Source organism: Teleopsis dalmanni, chromosome 2 (assembly GCF_002237135.1).
Source record: "Teleopsis dalmanni isolate 2A chromosome 2, ASM223713v2, whole genome shotgun sequence".
NCBI classification, from domain to species: domain Eukaryota; kingdom Metazoa; phylum Arthropoda; class Insecta; order Diptera; family Diopsidae; genus Teleopsis; species Teleopsis dalmanni.
This window is the reverse complement of record NC_051847.1, coordinates 28,669,703-28,696,486: the sequence shown is the minus strand read 5'-3', so window position 1 is coordinate 28,696,486 and position 26,784 is coordinate 28,669,703. Positions and strand designations below refer to the sequence as shown.

Genomic DNA, 26,784 nt, shown 5'->3' with positions numbered 1-26,784 from the left:
AAAATAAAATAATAAAAATTATTTTTAACTTAATAATTTAATTTATAAAATCATAATAATTAACAAAAATTAATATTTTTGTTGTTTACAAATATATTTATATAAATAACCAACTAATTTTATAGTATTTATTTAGCATTTTATAAATGTATGTATTATTTATTATTTTCCCTATTTAATTTTCATTTGATTTGAATGAAATGTATTTTAGTAAATAATTATGTTTAAATTTCAAATATATTGTATTTTTTATTTAATTTCATTTTGAAGAGTTTTTGGTATAAGCTAGTTTCGAACTATACTCTTCAGTATACAGTTTCCAAAGGACTATATTCGTGTATTCGAGTTGCCAGGGATTGCCTCTATTGGCTGAATTCAATTTCTTTTTTATTGTTCTTTAATTGATTCTCCTAATAAATTTTTGGTGCACTACGATCATTAATCTTTTGATTTCGCTTAAGTGTAGCGCCACGCTTGATTTGATCCATCAAGGATTCATGACAAAGACGAGGATCCGGCTGAAAATATTTAATAAAAATATTAAATGTTCTTTTATATAATATAAATTTAATTATTAATCAAACGGAAAGTATTAGCAATAATCAAATGACATGTTAACTTATATATACAAAGAATGTAAGCAATTAGAAATATGATTAATTTTAATGGATAAATGTGACATTTTATGATACAAACAATAATATATAATATACATAAATATATATAATATTTATATATTATATTTATATAAATATAAATAAATATATTTTTTATATTATATTTATATAAATATAAATAAATATATTTTATATATTATATATATAACAGTTTATTCAAATATATTTATTAGTATTATTTAATGATTTTCAAGAAGTGCTCTTGAAAATTATTCAATACTTGAATTAACGAAGAGGTTAGAATTTTCCTCATTCTAAAGAATTTATTATGACTTAAAGAGAAATACGATAATATATAGCTTCTATTTCTTACAAAATGGTACAACGTTAAATCGAGTTATAATAAAAATCCTATCTAAACACACATTATATGGAAACAGTATTCGCAATTTATAATCTACAAAACAGTAATGATTATATCACTACGTTTGATTGTTCTTGTTGGGAGTTATAAGCAGTAATTTGGCTGTAGAGAATGAGAGAATCCATATCGAAAAACTGACAACAACTGGAACCTCTGTAGAGTCTGTAGATATATATTTGTTTTTGCAATTTATTCTGCAATCACACAAAACCTGATATGGCCCCGTAGTACTTTTTTAATTTCTAAGGTTTAAATTACTACTTTGAGTAGAATGTATAATAAATAAATTTAACTAAGGAAGTTACAGACTATATATCGAACCTAATATCCTTATCATACTTAAAAACCCGGGTTTCATTATTGTAACAGAGATTTTCATGCGCAAAACTTGTGGTATGTAAATGGCATAAGTTCGTGATTGCTGGGATAAAATCGAAGAATTTTTTAGGAAAATTAACTTGTAGATAAGTTAATTAATCTACAATCAAACAGCCTTTATTTTTTAGATAAAAAAAGATATAATAAAGATTTTAATAATCTTTTGTTCTGTAGTTTCGCAGATTTTTCTTTTTATCATTTTTTTTTCGTAACTTTTTTTAAACTATGTCTAATTAACTCTTCACATCGTCTTTCTATTCCTCCCTTTCTGACTAACTTATTCCTTGGGTCCAAATTACACCTTTCATACTTATTCCATATTCTCAACATTTTTATTTAACCCTTAGACTATCAAAGATGGTAGACTGGGCGGGTTTAATCTTTTAGGTGCTCTAGGTAATGCTGGGGCCACTCTACAACGCTTATTTTTATATTATAACACACAGTTACCATTTTTGTTTCAAGTTATTACTAAAATATAGTTTTCGTTTTGTGGTTTCTAGTTTTCTCATTATGTGCGAACATAACGATTGACAGTAAAAAATAGAGGTAAATAGGTGAAATAGGACAAACTTTGTGGTAAAATTTTACATAAGCTAAAGGTCTTGAATTCAATTAGCGGGTAGACGAAGCGATTTAGTAGTGTTTTATTATATTAAAACAGCCAGAATTCATTCAAGAAAAACAATAGATCTATAGTGATCGATATTTATATGTACATTAATTTCGTTTAAGAATAAAAAAAATTAAAACTATACCATATCCGATGCGATGTTAAGTGTAGAGTAAACCAATTTAAATTAAAATTAATTATGCTCTTATTTAAGCAATTTCACTATTTTAGTAAGAATAAATTGATGAATTTATTATTAAAAATAACATTTTAGAAAGCTTTTTAAGTCTTATAAGTATATTATTATCGGTTAAAATTCATATTATTTTGTTTTTAATAATCAAAACTTTAATATAAATATAATATGATTGAAAAGCAGATAGAAAAGCCAAAAGCATTTGTAAACAACAAGAGCTGTACCTTAACATAGTTCATCTGAGGAAACTGGACGATAATGTGCACTAGGGCGAGAAAGTTTTTGTGGATTTTGATATAGCTACATACACATAAACCAAAACAAAAAAAAAAAATATTTTAATAAATTGAAAGAAATTATAAAAAAAAACAATTTCTAAAAATAAAATTTAATTTTTCTTATGAAAATAAAAATTCTACTTAAAAAGAAAATACATGTTTTTTTTTTCAATTATAAATTTTAAAACTATTTAAAAGGCTTAGAACTACAGAAGGAAGAAAGGACTACAGCAACTCCAAGCACAAGACAAATCGAATCTCACTTTCATATACTCACCAAAGCTTTACTATTTATTAAATTTCGTACAGCAAATGCACGTCCCGACATGCCTTGCTTGGCCAATTTCGCATTGAGATTCTCAAGGAATTCAGCTTTAGTTTTTGACCTTATGCTTCCAGCTTTTTCAATATTTGTGCACGTATAATCTGATATATAAAGTTGTATAATTGTTGTTGTTTTTTGATGTTGAATAGGCGTGGCAAATGGCATAATGATTTTTTTGTGTGTTGAAATTTTTGATGTGTGACGAATAAAAAGCAGTTGTGATGATAATGCGAGAAAAATAAAAACAAAATATAAATAAAATAATTACTATTTATATGATATTTTATATATTATGAATGATTATTTATAAATGTAAAAAACAATTTAAAAAATCACAAAAAATAACAAAATATATATATATTATGATTAAAGGAAACAAAACTTCTTTCTGGGAAACTGAAATTAACATAACATTTTTATATTAATATATAATTTGTTTATTAATCATATATCAATTATTATTATTAATTTTAAAAAAAGCTTGTTAAATAAGTAATTATTAGCATATAAAATTTTTTTTATATACATAATTTTAAGCAATAGTAATGTATTGTTTTAAGGTAACTTTCTTAATTATTATATGTTTGTTGTTTAACGATTCTTGTGAACTTCAAAAAAAAGTCTGATTGCACTAAGTTGTTTAATAAGTTCGTGGAGTGTCGTCTTACGTCAGTTATAAAATTAATTTTAATTTCATATATTATCTTTCAAAAGACCTGACTAAAATATAATTTCAGTCCAACGAAACTAAAACTTCGCTACCATTTTAATTTAATATATCATCTTTCAAAAGACCTGACTAAAATACAATTTCAATTCAACGATTTATTACTTATTTAAAAGCAATTTGGAATTGACGTTTTTCTGTAATGTAAACAATGGAAGAATTTAAACAGAGGAGGATAAAATATTTTGTAAAAAAAAAATTTAAAGACTATAAAAACTTTTATTGAAATTGTTAGATTAATCAGATCCTTTAGGTTAGGTTATACCTGCAATACTAAAGGATTCACTTAGGCCTATTGGACTTTTGCGTTACCGTATAACTAAAAATTCAAGAGTTAGAACTACTTAGAACCTTTGGCAAAGCTTATAATGCTATTCAGAGGAATGTCGGTCTTGTTGTTCGCCAATCTGGTCCTTTAAAAGCAAGCATTTATGAGGAAGATAATTTATTCTATATAAAGTCAAAAAATTATTTACCCACTGATGATGGGTATTTAGTAATACTCGAAACAGCTGTATGGTCAGCTAAAAATTCAATTAATTAAAATAATATAAAATGAATTTTTGTTGTTGTATTTCCCCACTGTTCAAAAAAACTTCTTTATAAAATAATAAACAAAATTTTTAAATTTACTGAATAATTTCTTTAAATACGTTTAATGTAAACTTGAAATGCAACCTTGCGTGTTTTACTGTAATAAATATATTATGATGATTCTACCCTTACATTGCGTTTATCACAATTCATATCATAATAAAGATTTCAGTTCGAAACTACTATTAAATAACCAACATATAATAGTTATAAAATTGTTAAAAAAGAAAATATTTTATAAGTAAAAGTATAAAAAAATTAATAAAAAAGAAAATAATGCTTTTTATAATCCTATGTGCATCTTGTGAAAATGAGCCCCTCTTTCGTTGGGTGGTATATGACTGAAGTTTTAGATTTATATATAATAAACAATGACGATATACAACCATTGTATGATATAAATAGAAATTTAAAACGAAAAGTAAATCAAATCAAATCAAATCAAACCAAATCAAATCTTAACATAATCTTCAACATAAGCAACATGCATTGGCAAAAAATTCTTCGTTAAGCAGCAACATTTCACAAATGTAGTTTCGATCAAAAAACAAAATTCAAAACTGAACGAAAACTCAAGAAAAATCCAAAAATGTAACTCGTTCACTTATAGAAAGAAAACGTCCGCTCACTTGAATTATGTACAGAGTTTGAGGTTGCCGAATTATTATAGTAACTATTACCGCCACCACTGCTGCTGCTATGACCGCCGCCAGTTGTTTCTCTGTAATATTGGTGTGCTGCACTACTACGGCCGCTAGTACCATAAATGCTTGCCAAATTCGAAGGTGATGAGCAAGTGGGCGATGCTGGTGTTGAGTGTATCGACGAAGGCGAGTGGCAGTGCACAGCAGTTGTTTGTATAAAAGGATTTGTAGCAACAAAGATTTTTTGTTGTACACTGGAATGACGCGATGGTACCGGTGGCTGCTTATGATGTGGTAATGTTGATGCTGTAACGCTTTTCTTATTTTGCTGATGTTGTGGGTGATGATGTGGTAATGGCATTGGTGGACGTTGACTAACATGTTGATTGAGTGCAACTCCCGCTGCGGTTCCGGTAATGGCGGTTGGGTGATGATATTGTTGCTGTTGATAATGTTGTTGTTGCTGCTGATGATGATGTTGTTGATGTTGCTGATGCTGATGCTGCAAACGTTGTTGTTGTGTAAAATTTTTTGGCATAGTGGAAGTTGCAGATGTTGCAGCAGCATAAGCAGCCAAATTCTGCCCACCACTACCATTATTATTACTAATGGAGCGTGAGCTATTTTTTGGCAATGTAGCTGAAGCATTATTGCCAGTAGCAGCATATGTATTTGGAGCAGATATGGGCGGCGGTGGCGGATTTTCAAGCGGTGGTGGACACGTATAATGAGTGGTGGACTGTGAATGTGATGTCACTTGCTGTGCACCGGCAGCATTTTGTTGGCGTGATGATGCCGCTTGTTGCTGATGGGCAGCTGCTAAATTTTTATTGCCATAAAATTGAGAAGAATTTGAATGTGAAGAATAGACATTTTCTTTCGTTTGCGCTGCATTTTGCTGCAAATGTTGCTGATTTTGTTGATATTGTGTATGAGAAGATGAGGATGATACTGATTGTGATGCTAATGAGAATGAAGTGACTTTTGATAAGAGAGACGATGTAGATGAAGATAGCGGAAAATGTGGTGAAGCATTGAAATTAGTTGAAGTGAGAGTAGAGGAAGATGATGATGTTGAGAGTGAAGTGCTAAAACTACCATAAATCTTATTATTTTGTTTTTCTGTATTAAATTTACCGTCGTAGATTTGCTGCTGTTGCTGTTGCTGTTGCGGCGCTTGTGGATGTTGGTTATAGTTACGCATATAAATGGTATCATTCTGTTGTTGGTGTTGTGAATGATTATAATGATGATTGGGTGAATTTGGTGTCGAGCCATAAATACCACCTTCAGCAGCGTTCAATTGCTGTTGCTTATTATTTAGACGCGCATTTAGTTGCGCTATTAGATTAGGATTCGTTTTTGGCTGTGCTGGTTGTGTTTGATGTGAATGCTGTGCTTGCGGTTGATGAATATGATGTCCATTTGAACCTGGACTTGCTGAACGAAAACTAGACATATTGTTGACAATTTTCGGTTGTGCATAAATGCCTGGCGATGATGTGCGGAAAGACTAATGAAAATAAATTAAAATAAATAATTAACATTTCTTTAACATTATTTAATGATATTTTTAATATTAATTTTGATCTATGTGAGTTTTAAATCTATGTCTCTAATAGTTCAAAGGGGTTTGTGAGTAAAAACGATGTGTTGTTATTAACATGAAGCAGATAAGCACATGAGATATATGTGCCTCTTACGATACGAGTATAATAACCATATAAAACCATTATAAAAGGATAGTAACTTTTTTTAATAAGGTTTTAGTACTTTATGAGTAATTATTAAATATTTTATATTAGTTAAGTACTACTTTTTTATTATAATAATAATTATTTTATATCAACATTCAATTTCAATTGTTTTTAGTATTTATTATTGGTGCTTTAACTAATGTAGTAAGTGCTTTATTTATACCAGGAATTCGTATATTTGTACATAATTGGTTTAAATAACGTATATTTTGTTATGGTCACTTTTAACGATAGTTTATATAAAATGTATTTAAATTTATTGCAGAACAACAAATACAAATTAGCAATGCAAAACACAAATAGAGAAATTAAAATAATGACTACAGTTCACAACGGAGCACTGTACTGCGAACGGAATAGATCCGTTCTACTTCAACCGACTTCAACTGACCAAAAGAAAGGCTATCTCTTCGTCTAATAAAACCCAAAATGATTTTTCTTGAGAAATATGTAATATTTTATGGGCACAAAAATTCTTCCAAAAGTATCCTTCTACCGGAATGTGATCACATTTGCGTGGCAATGAGATTAGCGAAGACCATAATTGAAACTCTGGAGATAAGTTTTCGAAATCCAAAAACAGGTTGTAGATATAGAATGGAATGAGTATTGCATGAGATTAAAAACTTATAACAAATTTTTGGTATAGAATTAAAAGAACTTTGCTTCGAATTTAAACCAACGATCCCGTTATCGATTTAGGATTAAAATTTATAAACAGAAATAGGTTCATGAAGTTGTACATAGATATAGGATTAAAAGAACTCCTAAACCAAATTAAACATAAAACCAAGTTGTCGATATAGGATTAAAATTTTGAAAAAAGTAAAATAAATATATAATAATTTCAAAGAAACTATCAGCTATAAAAAATAAACTCCTTGACTTGATTTTAATAACCTTATAGTTTGAAGATTATTCCAAAGGAATTTATATAACATTAATAGTGACCAAACTAAGTATTATTTAGACTATATTAATTTTACATAAAGTTAATAATTATTTTGTATATGTTAATGTTTTAGTGTTCATTGCAACAAACGAAATACATAATATGAAACTAACTACAATATGTGTTATTTATTTTTACGAAACTCAAGTTAATTCTGTTTAATAATCGATTTTCTATTATAAGCAGCCTGTTAGTATGCGGCAAACATACACTCAGTCATATGGACTGGATCGACGGGACTTACAGAATTACTTCCGTAAATTGCATCGCTATTTTCTATATCTCTTTGTTGCGGCAGTTGTTGTTGATGATAAAATTGTTGCTTGTCTCGGAGCTGTTGTTGCTGTTGTTGTTGTTGTTGATGATGATAATGCATGTACTGATCTGGCTGATTATGGCTTGAGCGTGTTTGATTAGGATTAGGCGGAGGCAATGGTGGTGTTTGTGTCGTTATATCATCATTAGGAATAGGCATGTGCAATAATTTTGGATTAGGTATATAGGCAGTATTATAAAGCTGCGACTGTTGCTGATAAGCGTTGGAAAAGGAGGAGTTTATTTCCACATAAGGATTGTAATAAGCTTCATAATCAGTATCGCTACGACTAAACATAACGGAAGCGGTAATAGATGAATTTGTAGTAGAGTAGAGGTTATGTTGCGATGGGTGCTGTATTTGGCAATTCAGTTCGGAAATACAAGTTTAGTTTGTTAATGGATTTGTGTCAGTGTAAGTTGCAAAAGCAAAATTTTAAAAATTTAATTAAAAAGAAATTTAACAATTTAAAAAATAAATAAAATAGTAAAATATTTATAGAGAATTTAAAATAGAAGTAAAAATAATGAAAATTTTATTTTCAGGCTTCCAGTATTGCTTAGATGAATTTTAGTAGTAGGATGTTTTGACTTCTACGCTCACCTGTAGTCCACCTGTTGGCGTTGCTATTTGTTGGGTTTGTTGTAGACGACGTAAAGAGTTCGGTGATGCTGGCTGATGTTGTATGGCAGATAAAGCCTTTACAGTCTCAGCTACTTTTAATGCAGAGTTTGGCATTAGTTTTGGTGGTGTAGTTGGTGTGGATTGTGTTTGTCTTGAATCAAGTAAAAATGCTGGCGGTGGAGGTAAACTTTCGGTAGAATTATTCATAAAAGTTTGCTGTTGATAAATTAAATTCGTGCTAGTTGAGTGTATTTGAGGATGTTCAGTTTGCAACTAGTGTAATAAATTGACGCGGAAAAAATTAAATTAAAAATCATAGTGAAAATAAAATAAAATTAAAACAAATAATAACATAAAGTGTAAGGTAAATAGTGTAATTTTTTAGTGAATTTTTAATAGTTTTATTTTTTTTTTACAAAATCCGAGATATAACCACCAATTATTGGGAGTATTAGGGACACCAATTAAGTTACATGAATCCATTTTTGTGAGTTACAAAAATGTTTGATTTTTTAAATAAATTTTTTTATACATTATTTTTATTATATTGTTATTGTTATATATTATTGTTATTTCTACTTACTGCAGTTGGAGTATTGGGACTTGGTGTTACTGATGAACTTCGTCTAACTGGTGGCGGTGGCTTTGCTGTATTTACCGAAGAACGTCGTGCAATTCTCGTTACTCCTCCTATGTTATTAATAAGAACAAAAATTTGTTAGTAAAAATCATTGAGAGATTTATAGATTAGATGTATATGCCACCAATTAAAATTTTGTTTTTGCTTTTAATCAGTATTAAGGTGAATGTTAATGCACAAATACAAGACACCGTAATACCATAATACAATATATCAATCATGTCAGACCAAATTTGTTAAATACCAAGTATTTTTACCAATTTCATAATTAATTATTAAATAAAAATTTTAATAGCTCTTTATATGAATATGAAAAAAAAGGGTAAGTGTAAGTTTCGTTTCAAGAGACGAATCGCGGAATGCTTGCCTTTATGCAAAGGAAGTGAGAATTATAATACTAGCTAATTTCAAGAACGGCCGGCTTTAAATTAAACAGCTAGTTGTCAGAATAGAATATCTTTTACAAAAAGGATAACAACAGTAGTATTTTCCCATAAATGAGGAAGTAACGAACTTACTTATGCTATTACTTTTAATGGTAAGTATTGAACTTAACGCCGATATTGGTGTAGATATAATTACAACAAGAAGTAAATATGAGCAATCACAAAAACGATAAAAACTCGAAATTGATAACCCAATTATTTACATAAAATTGTTAATTTAAATAAATGTTTTTGTGTCTCATTAAAGATTGCAATAGACTAGGTTTTCGATCTATAAATCGGTATAATGTTATAATAAACTGGTTTTAGTCTTATGAATAAAAGGTGAACATATACAAACGGTAGCAAATCTGTAATGTACGCAAAGAATATGATGCCATATATTTGATAGACTTTCAAGTAATTCATACATTATGAACCAACACCAGCTGATCTTACCGATCGATTCATATCTTTATTGCAAACAGTTAATATGCTTGAAGTTAAAATAAAAATATAAGACGAATTAATCAATAAGTGAAAGTATATCTGCGTTGATTGGACAAAAATTGAAAGATCTACGCTGAAAAGTTTTGTGCATTCAATGGATTGTACTGAAAATGCACCCTGCAACATATGTCTTGTTGGAGATAATACAAATGACATATAACTCAATTCAATGACTTTACAAACGATATATATCTTAACTTAATGATAATATAAACGATATTTATTCCAACTCATTTACAACACATTTGAACACAAATATCTAAATATAATAATAGACCCAATTTTTGATTCCAAGATACGTATTATATCCAATATTAATTCTCATATTCATTTAAAGATGCTATAAATATTTTTAGTTATTTACAAGCCACATAAATTGAGATGCATATTTTTCTGTTATTAGAATTAATAAATATATTTTTGGATATGTAAATGTTATATACATTTATATAAAATATATAGTTTGGTATTAGTGTATAGGTTTATGTATTGTTTAATGACACTATTAAGTTTGATAACTATTAGAATGAGAATGCTTATATGAAATATGGATGAAAGAAATATATATAATAATATAAATAATAATAAATTAAAAATAATATATAGTACATAAAAGAATCTATGAAGTTTCGAGGATTTAAAATGTTGATTATTAGGATATATATATAAACACAAAACAAGTAATAATTAAATTAGTTTATAATTGGATATGCATTAGAACAGGACTTATAACAAACGTACAACCCACACAAATGAAAGCTGTTAATTTAGCTATGATTAACGCGTTAAGCTGCAGAAGAGATGATTAAAGAGAAATTAATAGCTTCTTTCACCAGTTATTTTTGCTGTGTGCAAAGAATCCAATAGAAAATTAGAAATGATTAGAAAAAAAGGTAAGAAGAAGAGAACTTTTTTATTAAAGTAAAAATAGAAAAGTAAATAGAAAAGAAATATATTAAAAAATATATAATAACAAAGAAATAAAAATAAAACAAACCCGATAAGGAAGCTGGTCTTGGCGTTATGCTCGGTTTTGTTGATAACACCGGTGCATTAGCCGTGACCATAGCAGCAGCACTGTTGGCACACATATGGGATGCGACTAGGGAAGTACTCGTATCAGGCATGGAGGATGAAGATGATACAGATATTGACATTGATACTGATACTGAAGATGGTAATGGCGATGGCAATGATTTATTAAATTTTGTATGATTTTGGTTATGAGAATTAAGATGTTGATGTTGTTGTAGTTGTAGTTGTAATTGTTTAGATTGAGATGCTTGGATTTTTTTCAATTGTTCGTGTAGTTGCATTTGATGGGAATGAGCATTATGATTTTGTAGTGAGTTCAGTTCATGATTTACTAAGTTACTATTTAAATGCGTTTGTGAGGAAGAGGTAGAAGATGTTGTAATACTGGCATTTACTACTGATGCGGATGCAGATGCAGATGTAGGCGGTGTATTTAATGAACGTTTATTATGACTTATTATTGTATTACAATTATCGCTATTTTGTGTAGTATTGCTGGGACATGATGACTGTGGTGATGTTTGTTGTTGGTCATTTGTTTGACGCTGTTCTTGTTGTTTTTCTAATAATATCAACTTCTGTTTTTGTTTACGTATTTTTGCATCTAAGTCGGCTTTAAAATCAAGCTTTGCAGATTGTTGTTTTGGCGGCAATTGTGGTGGTAGATTTTGCGTTTGCTGCATATTATTCTGTGTTGACAATATTTTATTATTATTATTAACTTCCACATTCGTTGCACTGCCATTAAATATGCTTAAACTTGGTTTCGGTGGGAGCTTACGTTGTATTATGGTATCGGTAGGTGTTGATATTGTTTCTGTGATCGTATCACAATTTATCGATGATTCGCTAGTTTTTTGTTTTAGATTATTTTTTACATCATTCATACCTTTTTCCATTTGTTGACGATGAACGTTTTTACTATTTCCACCATTATTAATACCGAGTAGCTGCAATTGCTGCTCACTGGAAGCGCGAAATGAAGAGAGGCGTTGTTTTGCGGGCGCAACAGTTGCTGTATGGGGACTTGTGGGCGTTGTTGGAGATTCTGTTAACCCACTTAAATTTGCAGGCAGCTGCTGTAACTCACGAACTTCATGTAATTGCAATTGTTGTGGATCTTTTGTACGCAATACAACTATTTCCGAGTTTTGCTTCACATAATCAATATCGGGTGTTATTGGAATTTGATGATCGTATATCACAACCACTGCACTACCATTGTCACTGGCATTGTCTACATAGGCGTGTCGCTGCATTGATAATGTTTCAGATGTATGTGATATGCTATCGCCAGCAAATAATATATGACTATCACTGTCTGCAGTCGCTGAGCTTAAACCAGCAACTGCCGTCGAAGAAGCAAAATGCGCAAACGTTGGATTCTCATAGCCCCCCGTCAACGAACTTGTTTCGCTCACATAGCAACGGCTCAGCTCCGAATCGCTATTGTAATTGCAACTTTGTTTATTATTATCATTATCATTATTATTGTAATTGAGACTTGTAAGAGAACGTGTATCTGCTACCATTTCATCGGATGTTGTATCAGATATATCAGTACCGCAACCACTTGAATTCGTTTGATTGCTTGGACAATATTTTTGTTGTTGCTGCTGGTGTTGTTGCTGTTGCTGACAAATAATAGTTGTTGTCGTTGTAGGTGTTATTGTCCTATCAGAAATTATTAACTTATCAGAGAACTCAGTGACGTTTCCACTATTGTTAAATGGGTCAATGTTGCTGCTGCTGGTATTGCTGCTACAATCATTGCTGCGTTGCTTACTCGCATCTATTTCACGTTGGAATGAGTCTAATTCGCCAATTAAATTATTTAATTCTTGTATTGAATCTTCGAAACTTTTATCTACATTTTTTTTTGTTGGTATGTGTTTTTTTTTTTAAATATTTTAATGTTTTTTTTTAATACGTGTTTGTTTTATGTTTTGGTGTATATGTGAAATTAAATTTATGGAATATTTTATATTTACAAATATTTTAATTTTGCAAATAAAATAAAATTTTTTTGTTGTAGCAAAATAAATTTTTTACATTATTTTTTTTATATATATATAAATAAATACATTTTTAAAAAAAATATTTTTTTAATTGTAATCGGTGTTGGTGGAAAAGTTGTAGTTTGGTATTTGTGTAGTTGTTTTTTGGGAATCACAAAATAACAAACGTGAAATAGAAGTGTATAAAATGGGAAGAAACAAAAAACATAAAAAAACGTTATTATAATCACAACAAATAAAAAAATCAACAAAATATTAGTTCAAATATGGGAAATTTTATAATTTGTTAAAAAAATAATAAGTAAAAATTTCAACTCATGAAAGGTAAAATTGCCAAATGTACATAATATGAAAACAATTTAAAATCAATTTGGAATAGAAAATTAAATAAATGGGTTGAAATTTGTACAATGTTCTTATATTGACAAAAGAAAAAGTCTTTTTATATAAAGCTGGGTACATTGTGATCAACGAGCTGAGTGGTTTCTATAAGTCCCAATTAAAAAAAAAACTAAAAAATGAAAAAAAATAAATAAAAATTAAAAATATAAATTAAAATAAAAAAAAAAACTATAAATATGAAATAAAATAAAAAAAAACTAAAAATAATAAATAAAAATATATAATAAAATAAAAATATAAAATAAAAAATAAAACTAAAAATATTAAATAAAAATATATAATAAAATAAAAATATAAAATAAAAACATAAAATACGAAAATATAAATAAATATATTATAAAATAATTAAAAATATAAAATAATATATAAATAAATAAATATAAAAAAAAATTAGAATAAAAATGAAATGAAAATATACCAAAAAAAAAAATTAATAAAAAAATGAAATAAAATATAAAAAAATGAATAAAATAAAATATAAAAATAAAATAAAAATAAAAAATATATAAAAAAAAAAAATAAAATAAAAATATAAAACAATAAATATAAAAATATACACATAAAAAAATGTATATATATATATATAAATATAAAAAAAATTTATATACATATAAATATAAATAAAAATATGTATATATAAATAAAAATATATGTATTTATATAAATATAAAAAAATATACATTAAAATATCAAAGAATATATACATAAATATAAAAATAAACAATAATTAAAAACATTTTAAGGATAATTTAAAAAAAAAATATTAAAATATGTATATAAAAAATATTAATAAATTTGAAAAAATATTTTTTTACAAATTAATAATTGTTGTCCACATTTGAAAAATAGAATAGATACCACCAGCTCATGTTCACATTAAAATTATATTGATATAAATATAAATAAATTGATAAAAAAATCGATCTAACCTAACTTTATAAATTGTTTGTGTGCTAGCTAATGTGCATGACTTGAACTATTTGTTTTAAACAAATAATAAATTTAAATTTATTTTCTTATAAAATGTATACTTTATGCCCACATATTAATACAAAAAGACTTTTTCTTTTATAATACATTTATCATCCAACATAACTTTATATTACCTATACAAAAACTACAGACGATCTTAGAGGATATCATTAAAAAAATAAATAAATAATTTTGAAGAAAAGTTAAATAAATAAAAATAGCAATTATTATAACTAACATATTATACAATTATAAAATAATATATATATTTAAAATATTTTAATAATCTTAGGCCATACCTATATATTATTCTACTTAAATTATTTACATTTTCTGTATTCAAATACTACCTACCTACATCCTGTTGTTCATATATCGACTGATGACTATTTTGGTTTTGTGTATTTGATGTGGATCGTGTGTCTTCTGCGCGACGTGTACCATAAATATTTGATTCGACCGGTGCTCGTGCGACTGTTGGAGTTGGTGTACTATTGGCAACTGCTGCAGCTTGTTTTTCAAACATTGATGCTTTCTGTAAAACGGACGCACGCGATCTTTCGTCGCTCTCCACAATAGTCGATGAATCTGTATCGATAACAGTTTTGGAATTTTCAGTCATATTCGTGCTAGCACTTGGTGTAATTGTATTGGATGTGTCATTTGTTGGTGTATTGGAATTATGTGTACTGTTACCACCATCGATTTCGGTTATTTTCAAAGCGTCACTACTACTAACAGAATGTGTACCACTCGGTGGAGGTGTAGGAGAGTTTACGTTGTATGCAAAACCACTTGTCATGCCGCTTGTTATACTGGCTCCACTTGGTGTACCAGCTGCGGTTGACGATGGTGAATTTGTTAAAAGTGGTGAGTAATGGTTTTGGGGTGTAGAACTACCACTGGACGGTGTTGGAGTTTGACCCATTAATGATGTGGCAACAGTAGACTCTATAGAGGGATGTGAGTGTAATGATGGTGTGTTTGAGGAATTTGTAGAAGAAATGGAATGAGAACGTGTTGTGCTTGAATTCTGTATTGTGTCATGGTTTTGTGATATATGTTGTTGTTGCTGTTGTTGTTGTGCTTGTTGGGTATTAGATGCAACTGATTCATTGGAGTGTTGTGATGATATTGAATCAATGGAAGGCTGTTGTTGCAGGAGCGATTGCTGTTGTTTTTGTTGGTTAGTATACTTTAAAGCCGCCATATTGGCCAATTCTGACATATTAACATAAGTGGGCGGGGATTGCAGCTGCTGTTGTTGTTGCAACTGTTGTTGTTGCTGTTGCTGTTGTTGATACTGTTGTTGCTGTGCATGATGCGCAGAGAGCTCTTTTCATTGTTTATTGGAATTAACACACAGAAAGCATGCGCAAAATATAAAACGGGAAAGTGGATAAAAAATTAAAATTATAAAAGGAAAATTAGTATTTCTTTAAGCCAGAGTGAGATTGAGGCAAAGCACATAAGTCAAACTTTTTTTATTCTATTTACATTTACATAGAATAAGAGCATACTTACCTTTCGTTATATGAGCTGGAATTGGTGATGGACATTGACGTTGTATTAAATTTCCATTGCGATTGTTATTTGCGGAAAGGGGTCTTTCAAGAGAAGAACAACGCTGAAAATGAGATTCAAATTAATCAAGAGAAAAATAAAATTGTCACGGTGAAAGATAAAAATAGCATTCAAATGGAAATTTTTCTAATTCGAATATTGACATGAGGAATTCTTCAATGTCTTTGAATAATTCATCAGTGAGTTTAGTCGAATATATATACAAAAATACTTTTATGATAATGAGGCATACTAATTATATACACTACATTAATATTGATGCTTATATTTAAAGGGAATTAAACGATTCAATGATAAAATATTTATCATTCACAATGAATATGTATAAAGCAAGCACATACATTTCTGTTTCACATATAGGAATATTCTATCGGTGTTGTGATCATGTGGAGATTTTAAAACTAATATAATTTTGATTATCTACAGCCAGAACTTACCACACGTGCAGGTTTCTGGACATGTTTAATTGTAAATAAATTTTTAATAATTTAATTTCCATAAAATTTTGTGTTAAAATAATTTTAATTTTATCCAAAAATAATTTTTTTTCCCCGAATTTTCATACTTACCACTGGTAGTGGTGGGCGACTTAAAGCACCAGCTGGTGACTTTTGTGTAGATGGTGTATTTGGACCAGAGCTGTTACCACCATTCGGACCACCTTCTAAAATAGTTTCAGGATTTTGAAAAGTATACACGGTTAGTGGTGGTCTTTGATGTCCCTTTTCATAAGCCGACGAAATTGTATGTGGACGATCTGCAGTAGGCGGTATTGTAGCGTCATCTTGAGAATGTGGAGGCCATGTAGACACGGCGTGTGATTGGTTAGCGGCAGTAGAAGCCTAAGATTGATTTCAACAAACAATGAAGTCAATAACTACAATCTAAAGGGTATAAGCTTTACGTATACAGTCTTTGTTGCAAATAAATAATAATAATAGTAATAATAATAAATATAGACATAACAAACTTTAAGAAAAATAAATAAATCAAAATTATAAACCTGTGTAGTTAAGGCTGGCGATGAACAAAAGCCACTATCACTGGATTCACCAGGTTTTAAGCGTATTGCAGGCGATATTAACTAAAATTAAGAAAAACAGGTAAGCAAAAATAAAATAACAAAATAAAAATTTAAACAAATCCAAAAGATTAATCAAAAAATTATTAAAATAAAAATTTAACTGTAATGTAGTAAAGTTTCATAATAAAAATTATAAAATAATTTTTAATAAATATATAAGCACTATATTACAATTAATATATATTAGCTAGACCTTAAGATTCCAAGTACGTTTACAATATATCTACAATATTATTACATATTTATAATTTCATATAATTATAACTAACAATTACTTCAAATAAATGTTAAAATTTGTAGTAACTTTGTTAAATTTAAAATATTAGTTTATTTACTTGTGATAAAGATCGTGGGTAGTGATGATGACCAGGTGAATTACTTGAGCCACTGCTATTCATGGAACTTATTGAACAAACGGAACTTTTACGTGAACCTAATGAATTTGAACAATTTCCTTGTGAACCAGAACCACCACCAGGAGATTCAGGATAAAGTGTTAAAGTTGCTTTCGCATCATGAATTAATTCCTCTGAAGCTTGTGGCAACACATTTGGTTCTTTAGTAACCATAGCGATTGATTGCATTGCTTCCTAAAATTATATAAAATAAACAATAAAATTTGTAATAATAAATGCAACAAATTTTTTTTTACTTGTAAATGTCCCAACTCAGACATCACTTCGCATTCTTCCTTTACTACAGGTTGCAACATATTCACAAATGTGCAATACCTTAAACGTTCCTCAATCATAGCAGAACGTAATGACTTCTTCTCAACTTCTTCGAGTTCGGCACGTCTCAGTGTCACATCTTGCATATGCGAATCCATTAATGACTGTATTGAATCGGTTTGACCTTTGCGTGCTTTTTTCTGTAAGCGAAGCGTATCGCTGGAACGTTTTTTTAATTCCGTGCGACAACGTTTATATTCTTTGGCATGTTCTTTGTCGATGGTGGCAACTGAACGTTTCCAGTCTTCTAATTTATCCTAAAATAAAAAACAAAAAAATATACATATATTTAACTAATTTATGTTGATTACAGTGTATAAATTTGCTTACTTGTAATGGTTGTACAAGGCAATCCATTATTGCCGTAGTAAAAGTTTTAAGACGTGTTTCAACAGCTCTATGTCGTAAACAGACCCTTGTTAAGGCTGTACCAATTTCTTTAGAAGCGCCTATAATAAATAAAAATAAATATTTTTAAATGTAAATGTTTTAATTAATAATTAATATATAACATATAATGAGTTGAGTAAAAGAAACATCAAAATATTTTAAAAAATGGATATTTAAAATATTTTTGATAAAAATGATTCATTACAGGTTAACTGAAAAATGGACAATAATGATAATGATATTTTCATCAAAAAAAACCGTAATTTGGCACTTCATTTATGTTACGCTCTCAGTTTATACTTAAATTGCATTTTACTTGAGTGTTACTACGAGTAGCTCATGAAACAGACCTAATATGTTACCTATCGCTTCTACCACTGTCCGGCATTAGTTCGAAAACATCTATTTGCTGTAGGTTTTTACTTGCTTAAATTTCGAATTCTTCAATCTATACCCTTTAACCTCATAACCAACGAGATAAAGCTGTGATTTTCCAGTTTAGAACATGGCTATCACTACTTAAAATATCTATGGTCAAAATTCGATAAGAGAATCTTGTCTAATATATATATATATCTATTAACCTATCGTAGTCTTCAATCAGTAGAAAGCACACTAAGTTATGGAATTTAGGATGGAAATTGAGAGTTCGTAAATAGAATAGTAATATTTTGTCATTTCTTAAATTAAATATTCGTTAGGTTCGATAATCTTTATATTGTACGATTACTATACTATATTTAAATTTAAAAAGATATAAAACAAGAGTTCAACAAAACTCATTCTTCCTTGGATTTTTCAAATGCAATATTGCATGTTTCATGCTTTATGAAATTACATTATTGTTCAACAATCGGTCTGCTGATTTCGTTAAACTGTAAAGTGCGTTACTTCTTCGATTATAGTCTACTCTCACAAGGTAGTAGGTAGTAAAATATTTAACAAAAATTATTATTACTTTTAATATTCAAAAATTGATCTCAAAATTTACAAATATTCTTTTAATTAATGATGATTTCTATGAAAAACAGAAAATAAATTATAAACAAACAGTTAATCGTTTATGAGTATCTGATAGCGTGATATCTTCATAATTTTCATGTTGATTTCGGCTTTTTAATCCAAACGCATTGTAAGAATTTTTATTTATTGCATTTATGCAACTCAATGTGCATTTAGATTGTTTATTGGTAAACATGATACACATATGGTATATGTGGTAGAAAAATAGATAACATAAATATTAATGAAGAGTATTAAGAAATAAACATTTGAGGAATTGGCTTATTATTTATGAGAGATACTTTTTATGTTCGTATTAAGAAATATAGCAAATATTTAATGATCTTTAAAACAAATTGCATATGATTATCTTATACATGTTTAAACTAAATATACAAATGAATATAAAGAATGTCTATTAAGATTTAAACACTTTTTTAAAAACGTGTTCTAACCGTCACAAGCACAAGCAATAAATATTATTTAAATTAAATAATTGGGATAACTATATCATATGAGAAAAAGTTAACTGGATTAATTCCCTTATGTAGTCTTATGCCGTAAAAAATTCCACATATCCAAGTATTTCAAGAAACTTACTTTAAGGTCCTAATATATAACACATTTATAATTAGATATAAACTGTTACTTCCGAAAAAGACATTCATAACTAATAGAAATATTATGGCCTACCTAATATTATTATATTAAAGCAGTCAATCGAAAACAAATCAATTATAGAAAATACAGAAGAAACCAATTTAAATAAGTTGGAGCCTGAAGTAAGCAAAATGTTTTAATAATAAGTATTTATTGGGAGGCTATCTGTTGACAATTGCTATAGAAGTGTCTGTCTGTGAGTTATATTTTTCACTAATGTAGTGTGAGAATTTCATGACCTTCGGACGACCTATTCAAATTGATTGATAAATCTAATCGATACATATCTGGGTAAAAATTTTATTTTAACCTTAATCAAACTCCGTATTTACCAGATTTAGCACTATTTGACTTATTTTTTCGGAACAATGCTTTTACTGAAGTATTGTCGCTTTAGATGCTATAACGTCACTTTTAATACATTTGAACTTCATCTAATTTTCGAAGTACAAGGTAATCGGATAGCGTTACTATAAACACCTATTTTAAAAAACTTTTTTTAACTTTAGATATTATGCAGCTTGTACAATTGCAGCCTTTTAAACAGGAGATACAGATTATCATATAAATAAACAAGTCAGCATTACATAGTTTATCTAACAACAAAAAATTGCGTTTATTACTCGACTGTCTCGCAGATAAAGTTTAAGGATTTTAGTGTGAGAAGTTAATTAGGTTTTTTTAGATAATATTAATTAGTTTTTATCAAAATTGACACTATACCTTGATTTTTATAAAATTATCAGATAACTGCATATAGTAACTAATGCCATACTTAACGTAAGTAGCTATTTTGCAGTTACTTATAACACTTCAATAACTTTTATGGTGTAAGCAACCCTTGAATTTGTATAGTTAAAGTTCTGGTCAAAGTAATTCTTAAGGTTAAATTTTGTTTTATTGGTCAAAAAACGGTAGATAAATGAAACCAAAAATATAATAAACTTTCTTTAACTTGAACTTTTTGTATATTAAATTCCACCCCTTGGAATATAAGTGCGTACATAAAAAAAAATCAAATTACTTTTGCACTTGTTTTGATGCACTCTTAAGACGTTAAGTAAAGGACAATTGCCAATTATCCTGACTTTATGTGAGTGGATGTGTGTAAAAAATTTGTATATATGCAATACTCAAATAACATTTCATAAGACTGTTCATGAAGAATGGAGTAGCATAGCCAAGAGGGAAGGAGGTTTTATCACGCTGTTGGGCACCAATCGCAAATATTCTTTTCCCCTAACCAAATATTCCCTAAGTCCAAATGGTGGGATACTCCGGATGACAGTTTTGTTTACTACTTTATTGCATAAATATATCGTTCGGTTTAAGTGTGAATTGCAAAATATTTTAATTGAAATGTCGATTTCTAATGCTTAGTAGATTACAAGCAACGAAATCCTAAAATAGATATATTAAATTTATATTGAAAAAAGCTACAAAAAGTTGTATGTATAAGAAGTGGAAAAATATTTCAAAATGAGGGAACATCAATCTCTAAGTAAGAAAATTAATTCGTAATATACAAAATAAATATTGAAAGAAAAAATTAAAGAATTTATATACAAAATTCATTAGTTAAAAAATTTTTTTATGGTAAAAGTTGTGTAATTTTAAGGCAATATTTGAAATACAATTTTTTTTTTTTTTTTTGTAAAAATAAACATTTTAATTTGTTTTTGTAAATATGCATGCATGCAAACTTTAATTATGTATGTAAAAGTGTTTTCCATAACGATTTTATGGGAAAATTTGTTGCATCAACATTACTAAAGATACTTTAAGAATTCTAAAATTCTAAAAACTGGCTGATACGAGTATGTGAGGCAATGTAGCGAAATCTCAGCTACGCAAAAAGCCCATTGGAGAAATACTGACAGTTTTATAAGGAAAGAAATTAACATTAACAGAGAAAATTTAATTACCCGAGAAAGAGGTTTTCATTTTGTACTGAGAAATTTTTGAACTTACCTCTTGAATTTGTTGCTGCGTCTGCGATTTTTTGGAAAGCATCCAAATATGCTGCGATTGCTTGAATGGCAGCTCTGAAAATAAACAAAACAAACAAAATGAAAAAATAAATATTAACATTATTTAATATGTTTTTTGTGTTTGGGCATTGAGCATTTTATATTGTTTTGTTTATAGTAAAACCTATAATATTTTAAATGTTTTATTTTCGCTTACTTTTCCGCCAATTTTCAAATTTATACGGTCGATGGTCGGTATATATTTCAATAAATGGGGTCATTTAAGGTTTTTGGTCCGAAACTAATTTTGTTTATTTTAATTTCATTTGCACAAATTAAATTACACGTTGAAAATGTTTTTCTTCTATTACTTAAAAAGTATTTTTTATTTTATGTATAAAGTAATCATTTTATTCAATATTAAAATTTAGAAATAAAAGTTAATTTCTTTTTTTTTTTTTGATTAAAAATAATGTTGCTGTAATGAAGGGAAACTACCATGCAAAAGCTGTATAAATGTTTACCCGTATTATACTTTGAAATAAATGTGGAATAGAAAGAAAGGAGTTTTCATTTAAAAAACGTTAAAGTTCAAATTTTTTTTTTTAATTATAACTTGAAAATAATTATAAAAAAATTTTATGTTTAAAATTTAAATAAAATAATAATCATTATTTTTAATTTGAATAGAGGTTATTAATACCTCACCTCAAAATGTATTCGCGCCAGAATTATTTATAATGAATTATTTTATGAAATATATTTTATAACTCTAAAGTATATATTATACTTCTAAAATATATATTATACTTCTAAAGTATATATCACACTTCCAACTATATATTACGCTTCTACAGTAAATAATATATTTTTGAAGTATATATGTTATTACACTTCTAAATTATATATTATGCTTCTAAAGTATATATTATACTTCTGAAGTATATATCACACTTCTAAAGTATGTATTAAACTTCTAAAGTGTATATTATACTTCTAAAGTATATCTTGTATTTCTGTGTACTTGTAATTGTCAAATGCATTCATACACTTATAAAATCATACATATTGTACACTATCAATATCAAATAAATTATTATGATGCAAAAAAAAAACTAATATCTTTTATTTTCTCTATCAATCTATTATAGTTCCCGATCTTTCAAATGATCGAAATTTACTGTTAAATTTATTATAAAGCTTAAGCAAATTGATGGTCTACCTTAAAGTACAAATGATAGCTTGCCTTGCAGACCAGCTCACTTAAGCCCCATTATAAGGCTTGTAAGGCTATTGTCTACCCTAACTTAACATTAAAACTCTTTGATATAAATTGGTTAAACTGACCTACAACAGTGTATCTAAATCAAAATTTACAAAGAAAACTTCTATTCGGCGCTAGAATTATCAGTTAGTTATGTATATAATTGTCGTATACAGTTATGTAGTATGTATGTAATTACCACAAAAATTTATAAAATATGAAGACTCAAAGCAAGATTAACATTGTCAATTTTGCTGTTAAAGTTTTGAAACCCAAATACATCATAATTGAATGATATCATTACTACAGATATAGACAGTTCATTCACTACACGATAGTGGATTTGTATTATTAGTAATATTGTCGATAATATGATAAGAGTAATCCAACATTTTTTATGGCTCAATGTTCCCCTGGGAACGTACTGGATTGATTGATTGATTGAATCCAACATTTTCAATATTAGCTGAGATACAGAATATCTAAGCAATATCTATCTAAGCAATATTTAATAAATATTTTATCTTATATTTTATTTGTCTTCGTGCTGTATTTCAAGTATTTAAAAATGTTCATCATTCAGAGTTATATTTTTGGCAAATCTTTTTGAAAGATCCCCTTTTTCTTGAAATAATCGTAACATTCTTTCTTCTTCGTTTTCCTAAAACTATCAGTCAAAATATTCCAAATATTTGAATTTTCGGAAAGGTTTTGAAAATAATACTCGTTCAAAGTTAATTTTTCGTAATCTTTCAGAAGACCTCATTTAACATTATTTTTATACATTTCCTAAAATCGATATTTCAAAAGTGCTACTACGTTTGTTGAAAAAAAAATTAAAAAATTAAAAAAATTAAATATTTCAAAATGTTAATACTTTTCAAACTTGAAGATACTTTACATTTTAATATAACTTGTAAAGCAAAATATTACTAACAATTAATGTAACTACAAATATGCAAAACAGTTTAGCAATGTGGTTTACATTACAGCTACGATGTTAGTGTAGAAATATGCTTTTCTAGTATGAATTATGTGACTGTATAAATGAATTATTTATATAAAGAAAAAAAAAAGTGGTATAATAGTAGAGTAGAAAGGTATCGTATGTTGTCGGAAAAGCGGTATTGTTACGCTGAGAAAATTTACTTCCTTAAAGTTTTATCTTTGATATTTTCTTACTTTTTCACATAGAAAATTGTCATAATTGTAAATATTTGAAATTTATAGTATTAAGATATTTGAGAGGGTCTTTTGACAAAGTAAAAAAAAAGTGTTTTATTTAAATAAATAATATTTAATAATAAAGTATTTATATAACGTTAAACGTATTTCTATGTTTTACCAAGTTAAACCAATAACATAGCTTCAACAGGGTTTACTCTATATATTTGCGCTTGACTGTAATGTCAAATTTTTGAGGACATGGATTCTTGTTTGCTTTTTCCGGCAAACTATATTATGCCCTAATATACCTATATAACGTCTTCTAATATGAATAAAAATTATGTAAATTTATCTGTAAGAGATTTTTTTTTTTGTCTTTCAAGTTTTAATTTGCAGTTTAATAAAAAAATACTGAGATTAATCATAAAAATAAGCATATTCTCAACAATCTAATGTTTTACTTCAATATTGACTGTCTTCAGATACAAAAAGTAATATTGACTATTTATTGTTTCATTAATGTGATCTATAAGTACTAACATGTATAAGTTTATAAATTATAAATAATAAATCCGTAAAACCTGAACTACTTCAATTTGAATTGTTGAATTGTGTTAATATGTTTAACAACAATTATAAATGCAATTGTCATTTTATATTAAATTACAGATAATTGCTCAGTTTAACTATTTTTCATGCCAACTTTAATTACTATAATAAAATATTTAAGTGAAATATCTATGCTTTGCATATTTTTTAATAAGAAGCAATCAATTGGATATTTTAACACTTTACATTCAATTATGAAACAACAACGAGTCTACACCCATAATTATTTGTAATTAATTATAAAATGCTCATACACGACACATGCCAGATGATCATATATATTGTTAATTTATCTATTTTAAAATTAAAATATTTTTCTATAAATATTTATCTCTTTTCCAAATATTTTATTTTAGAAACTCACCGTAAACAAGCATGCAATTTTGTGGTCTTTGCAACAAAATCCTCCCAAAGCGGTGAAGAATTCTGTAATTAAAATGGAATATAAATTAATATTATTTATTCGTAATATAAAAAAATTTTAAAAATTATTAAAGTAATAATTATACATATAAAATTAATTACAAATCAAACACGTGCTTCATTTTAGACATAAAATTTTAAATTATCTATATATTTAAAATAGTTCAATAAAAGGTTAATAAAATAACCCAGTAATTTATTATGCTACCGCGATTTTAAATAATATTATTTTTGTTTAATGTGGCATAATTAATTGTAGAATTTATCAATAATAATGTTATTTAAGCATTTATTTATGTGATAAATATAAAAGTTAATATTATGCGTTCTGTTAACCTAATTAATTAATAATTTTGAGATAACAAAATATGCATATTATACGACTCAATCTAACAAAGAATGACTGTAAAATTCGGTAAATTTGGGTTGATCGTGATTCCTGAAGGAGTTGAAGGCCACATCTCAATCAGCCCACGAAGAACATGATTGATAAAGTTGTATAGCAATATTTGAAGGTCTGTTTTGAATAAAGTATTTATTGTTTGATAATTTATATTATTTAATTTAATAATTTTTTCATATAATGATAAACTTTTAAAATATATAAATAAAAATAAATTTTATAAAATAAAAATATTTTATGCTTTAATTTGTGACCATAAATATTGTATATAATAGAAATAAAAAACAACTATAATTTATTATTTATATTTAAAAATAATTTATATTTTATTAAAATATTTTTCCGATATTTCGACTATCTTCTTCAGGGAAACTGAAGATGTTTATCGAAGGTAGTCGAAATATTTTTTTTTATTTCTATTTAAATGACCAATATCCCGCTAATAAAGTACTATAAAATAAAAATATGTACTTTTAAAAATAGAGTACTTTATCACATTATATTTACACAACACATTAGATAAGTTTATTCAACTGCTACAAATGATATAAAAATTTAAAAGTTCATTTTATATTTTCTAACGTTTTATGTAGTCTATTTAATTACGGGTAAAGGAAAATATAACATCATTACTTATTAATGCAAAAATACCGGATATTAACAACATAAAGTTGGCATCTAATAAAAAGGAAATACTTGCAAAAAAACATGATTTTTAAGTTATAATTAACATAAAATCATATCTCAGCCATAAAAAATTATTGGAAAGAAACAAATTAAATTAAATCATGAGATGCAACATTCATCGATAATCTGTACTATTTTTTAATATTCATATGATTTTCTATTGATTTCCGTTTTACTCTGGGCAATAACCGTGTAACAACGAAAGTATTTTCTCAAGAGTTTTTCAATCAGGATTTTATATTTTTAATTACCTTGAAAAATTTTCATATTTAATCATACACGATCGGGAGTATAAGTGCCTGCTTTAGTAGTCTTTATGCCGCTTGACCGACATGTATATTGATTGCATTTGGTCGTTGACAT

At 27.5% G+C, this 26,784-nt stretch overlaps 1 protein-coding gene across 1 annotated transcript; it reads right to left on the bottom strand.

The window, feature by feature from the left end:
• Positions 1–212: 212 nt before the first annotated feature.
• Positions 213–26,784, bottom strand: LOC119674196 (probable serine/threonine-protein kinase DDB_G0282963). Its single transcript, XM_038085322.1, has 19 exons — positions 26,701–26,784; positions 25,273–25,334; positions 21,870–21,943; positions 18,177–18,295; positions 17,768–18,103; positions 17,451–17,705; positions 17,035–17,115; positions 16,601–16,873; positions 16,469–16,483; positions 15,972–16,074; positions 14,802–15,782; positions 11,018–12,922; positions 9,029–9,135; positions 8,425–8,718; positions 7,750–8,175; positions 5,934–6,309; positions 4,782–5,615; positions 2,784–2,932; positions 213–518 (listed from the first exon to the last, which is right to left on the bottom strand). The coding sequence occupies exons 1-19, from the start codon at positions 26,782–26,784 to the stop codon at positions 411–413; spliced, it is 6,582 nt and encodes a 2,193-aa protein (XP_037941250.1). The 3' UTR covers positions 213–410.

What these genes read in the sequence shown, in the direction of transcription:
- LOC119674196 (XM_038085322.1), bottom strand. Translation starts at nt 26,784, where the DNA reads ATGTCAACGACCAAATGCAATCAATATACATGTCGGTCAAGCGGCATA. An exon ending in CGCCAACAGGTGGACTACAG is followed by an intron (nt 8,176 to 8,424) that starts GTGAGCGTAGAA and finishes TGCCAAATACAG; the next exon opens with CACCCATCGCAACATAACCT. An exon ending in ACAGCAGCAAATCTACGACG is followed by an intron (nt 5,616 to 5,933) that starts GTAAATTTAATA and finishes ATAAAAATTTAG; the next exon opens with CAGCTGCCCATCAGCAACAA.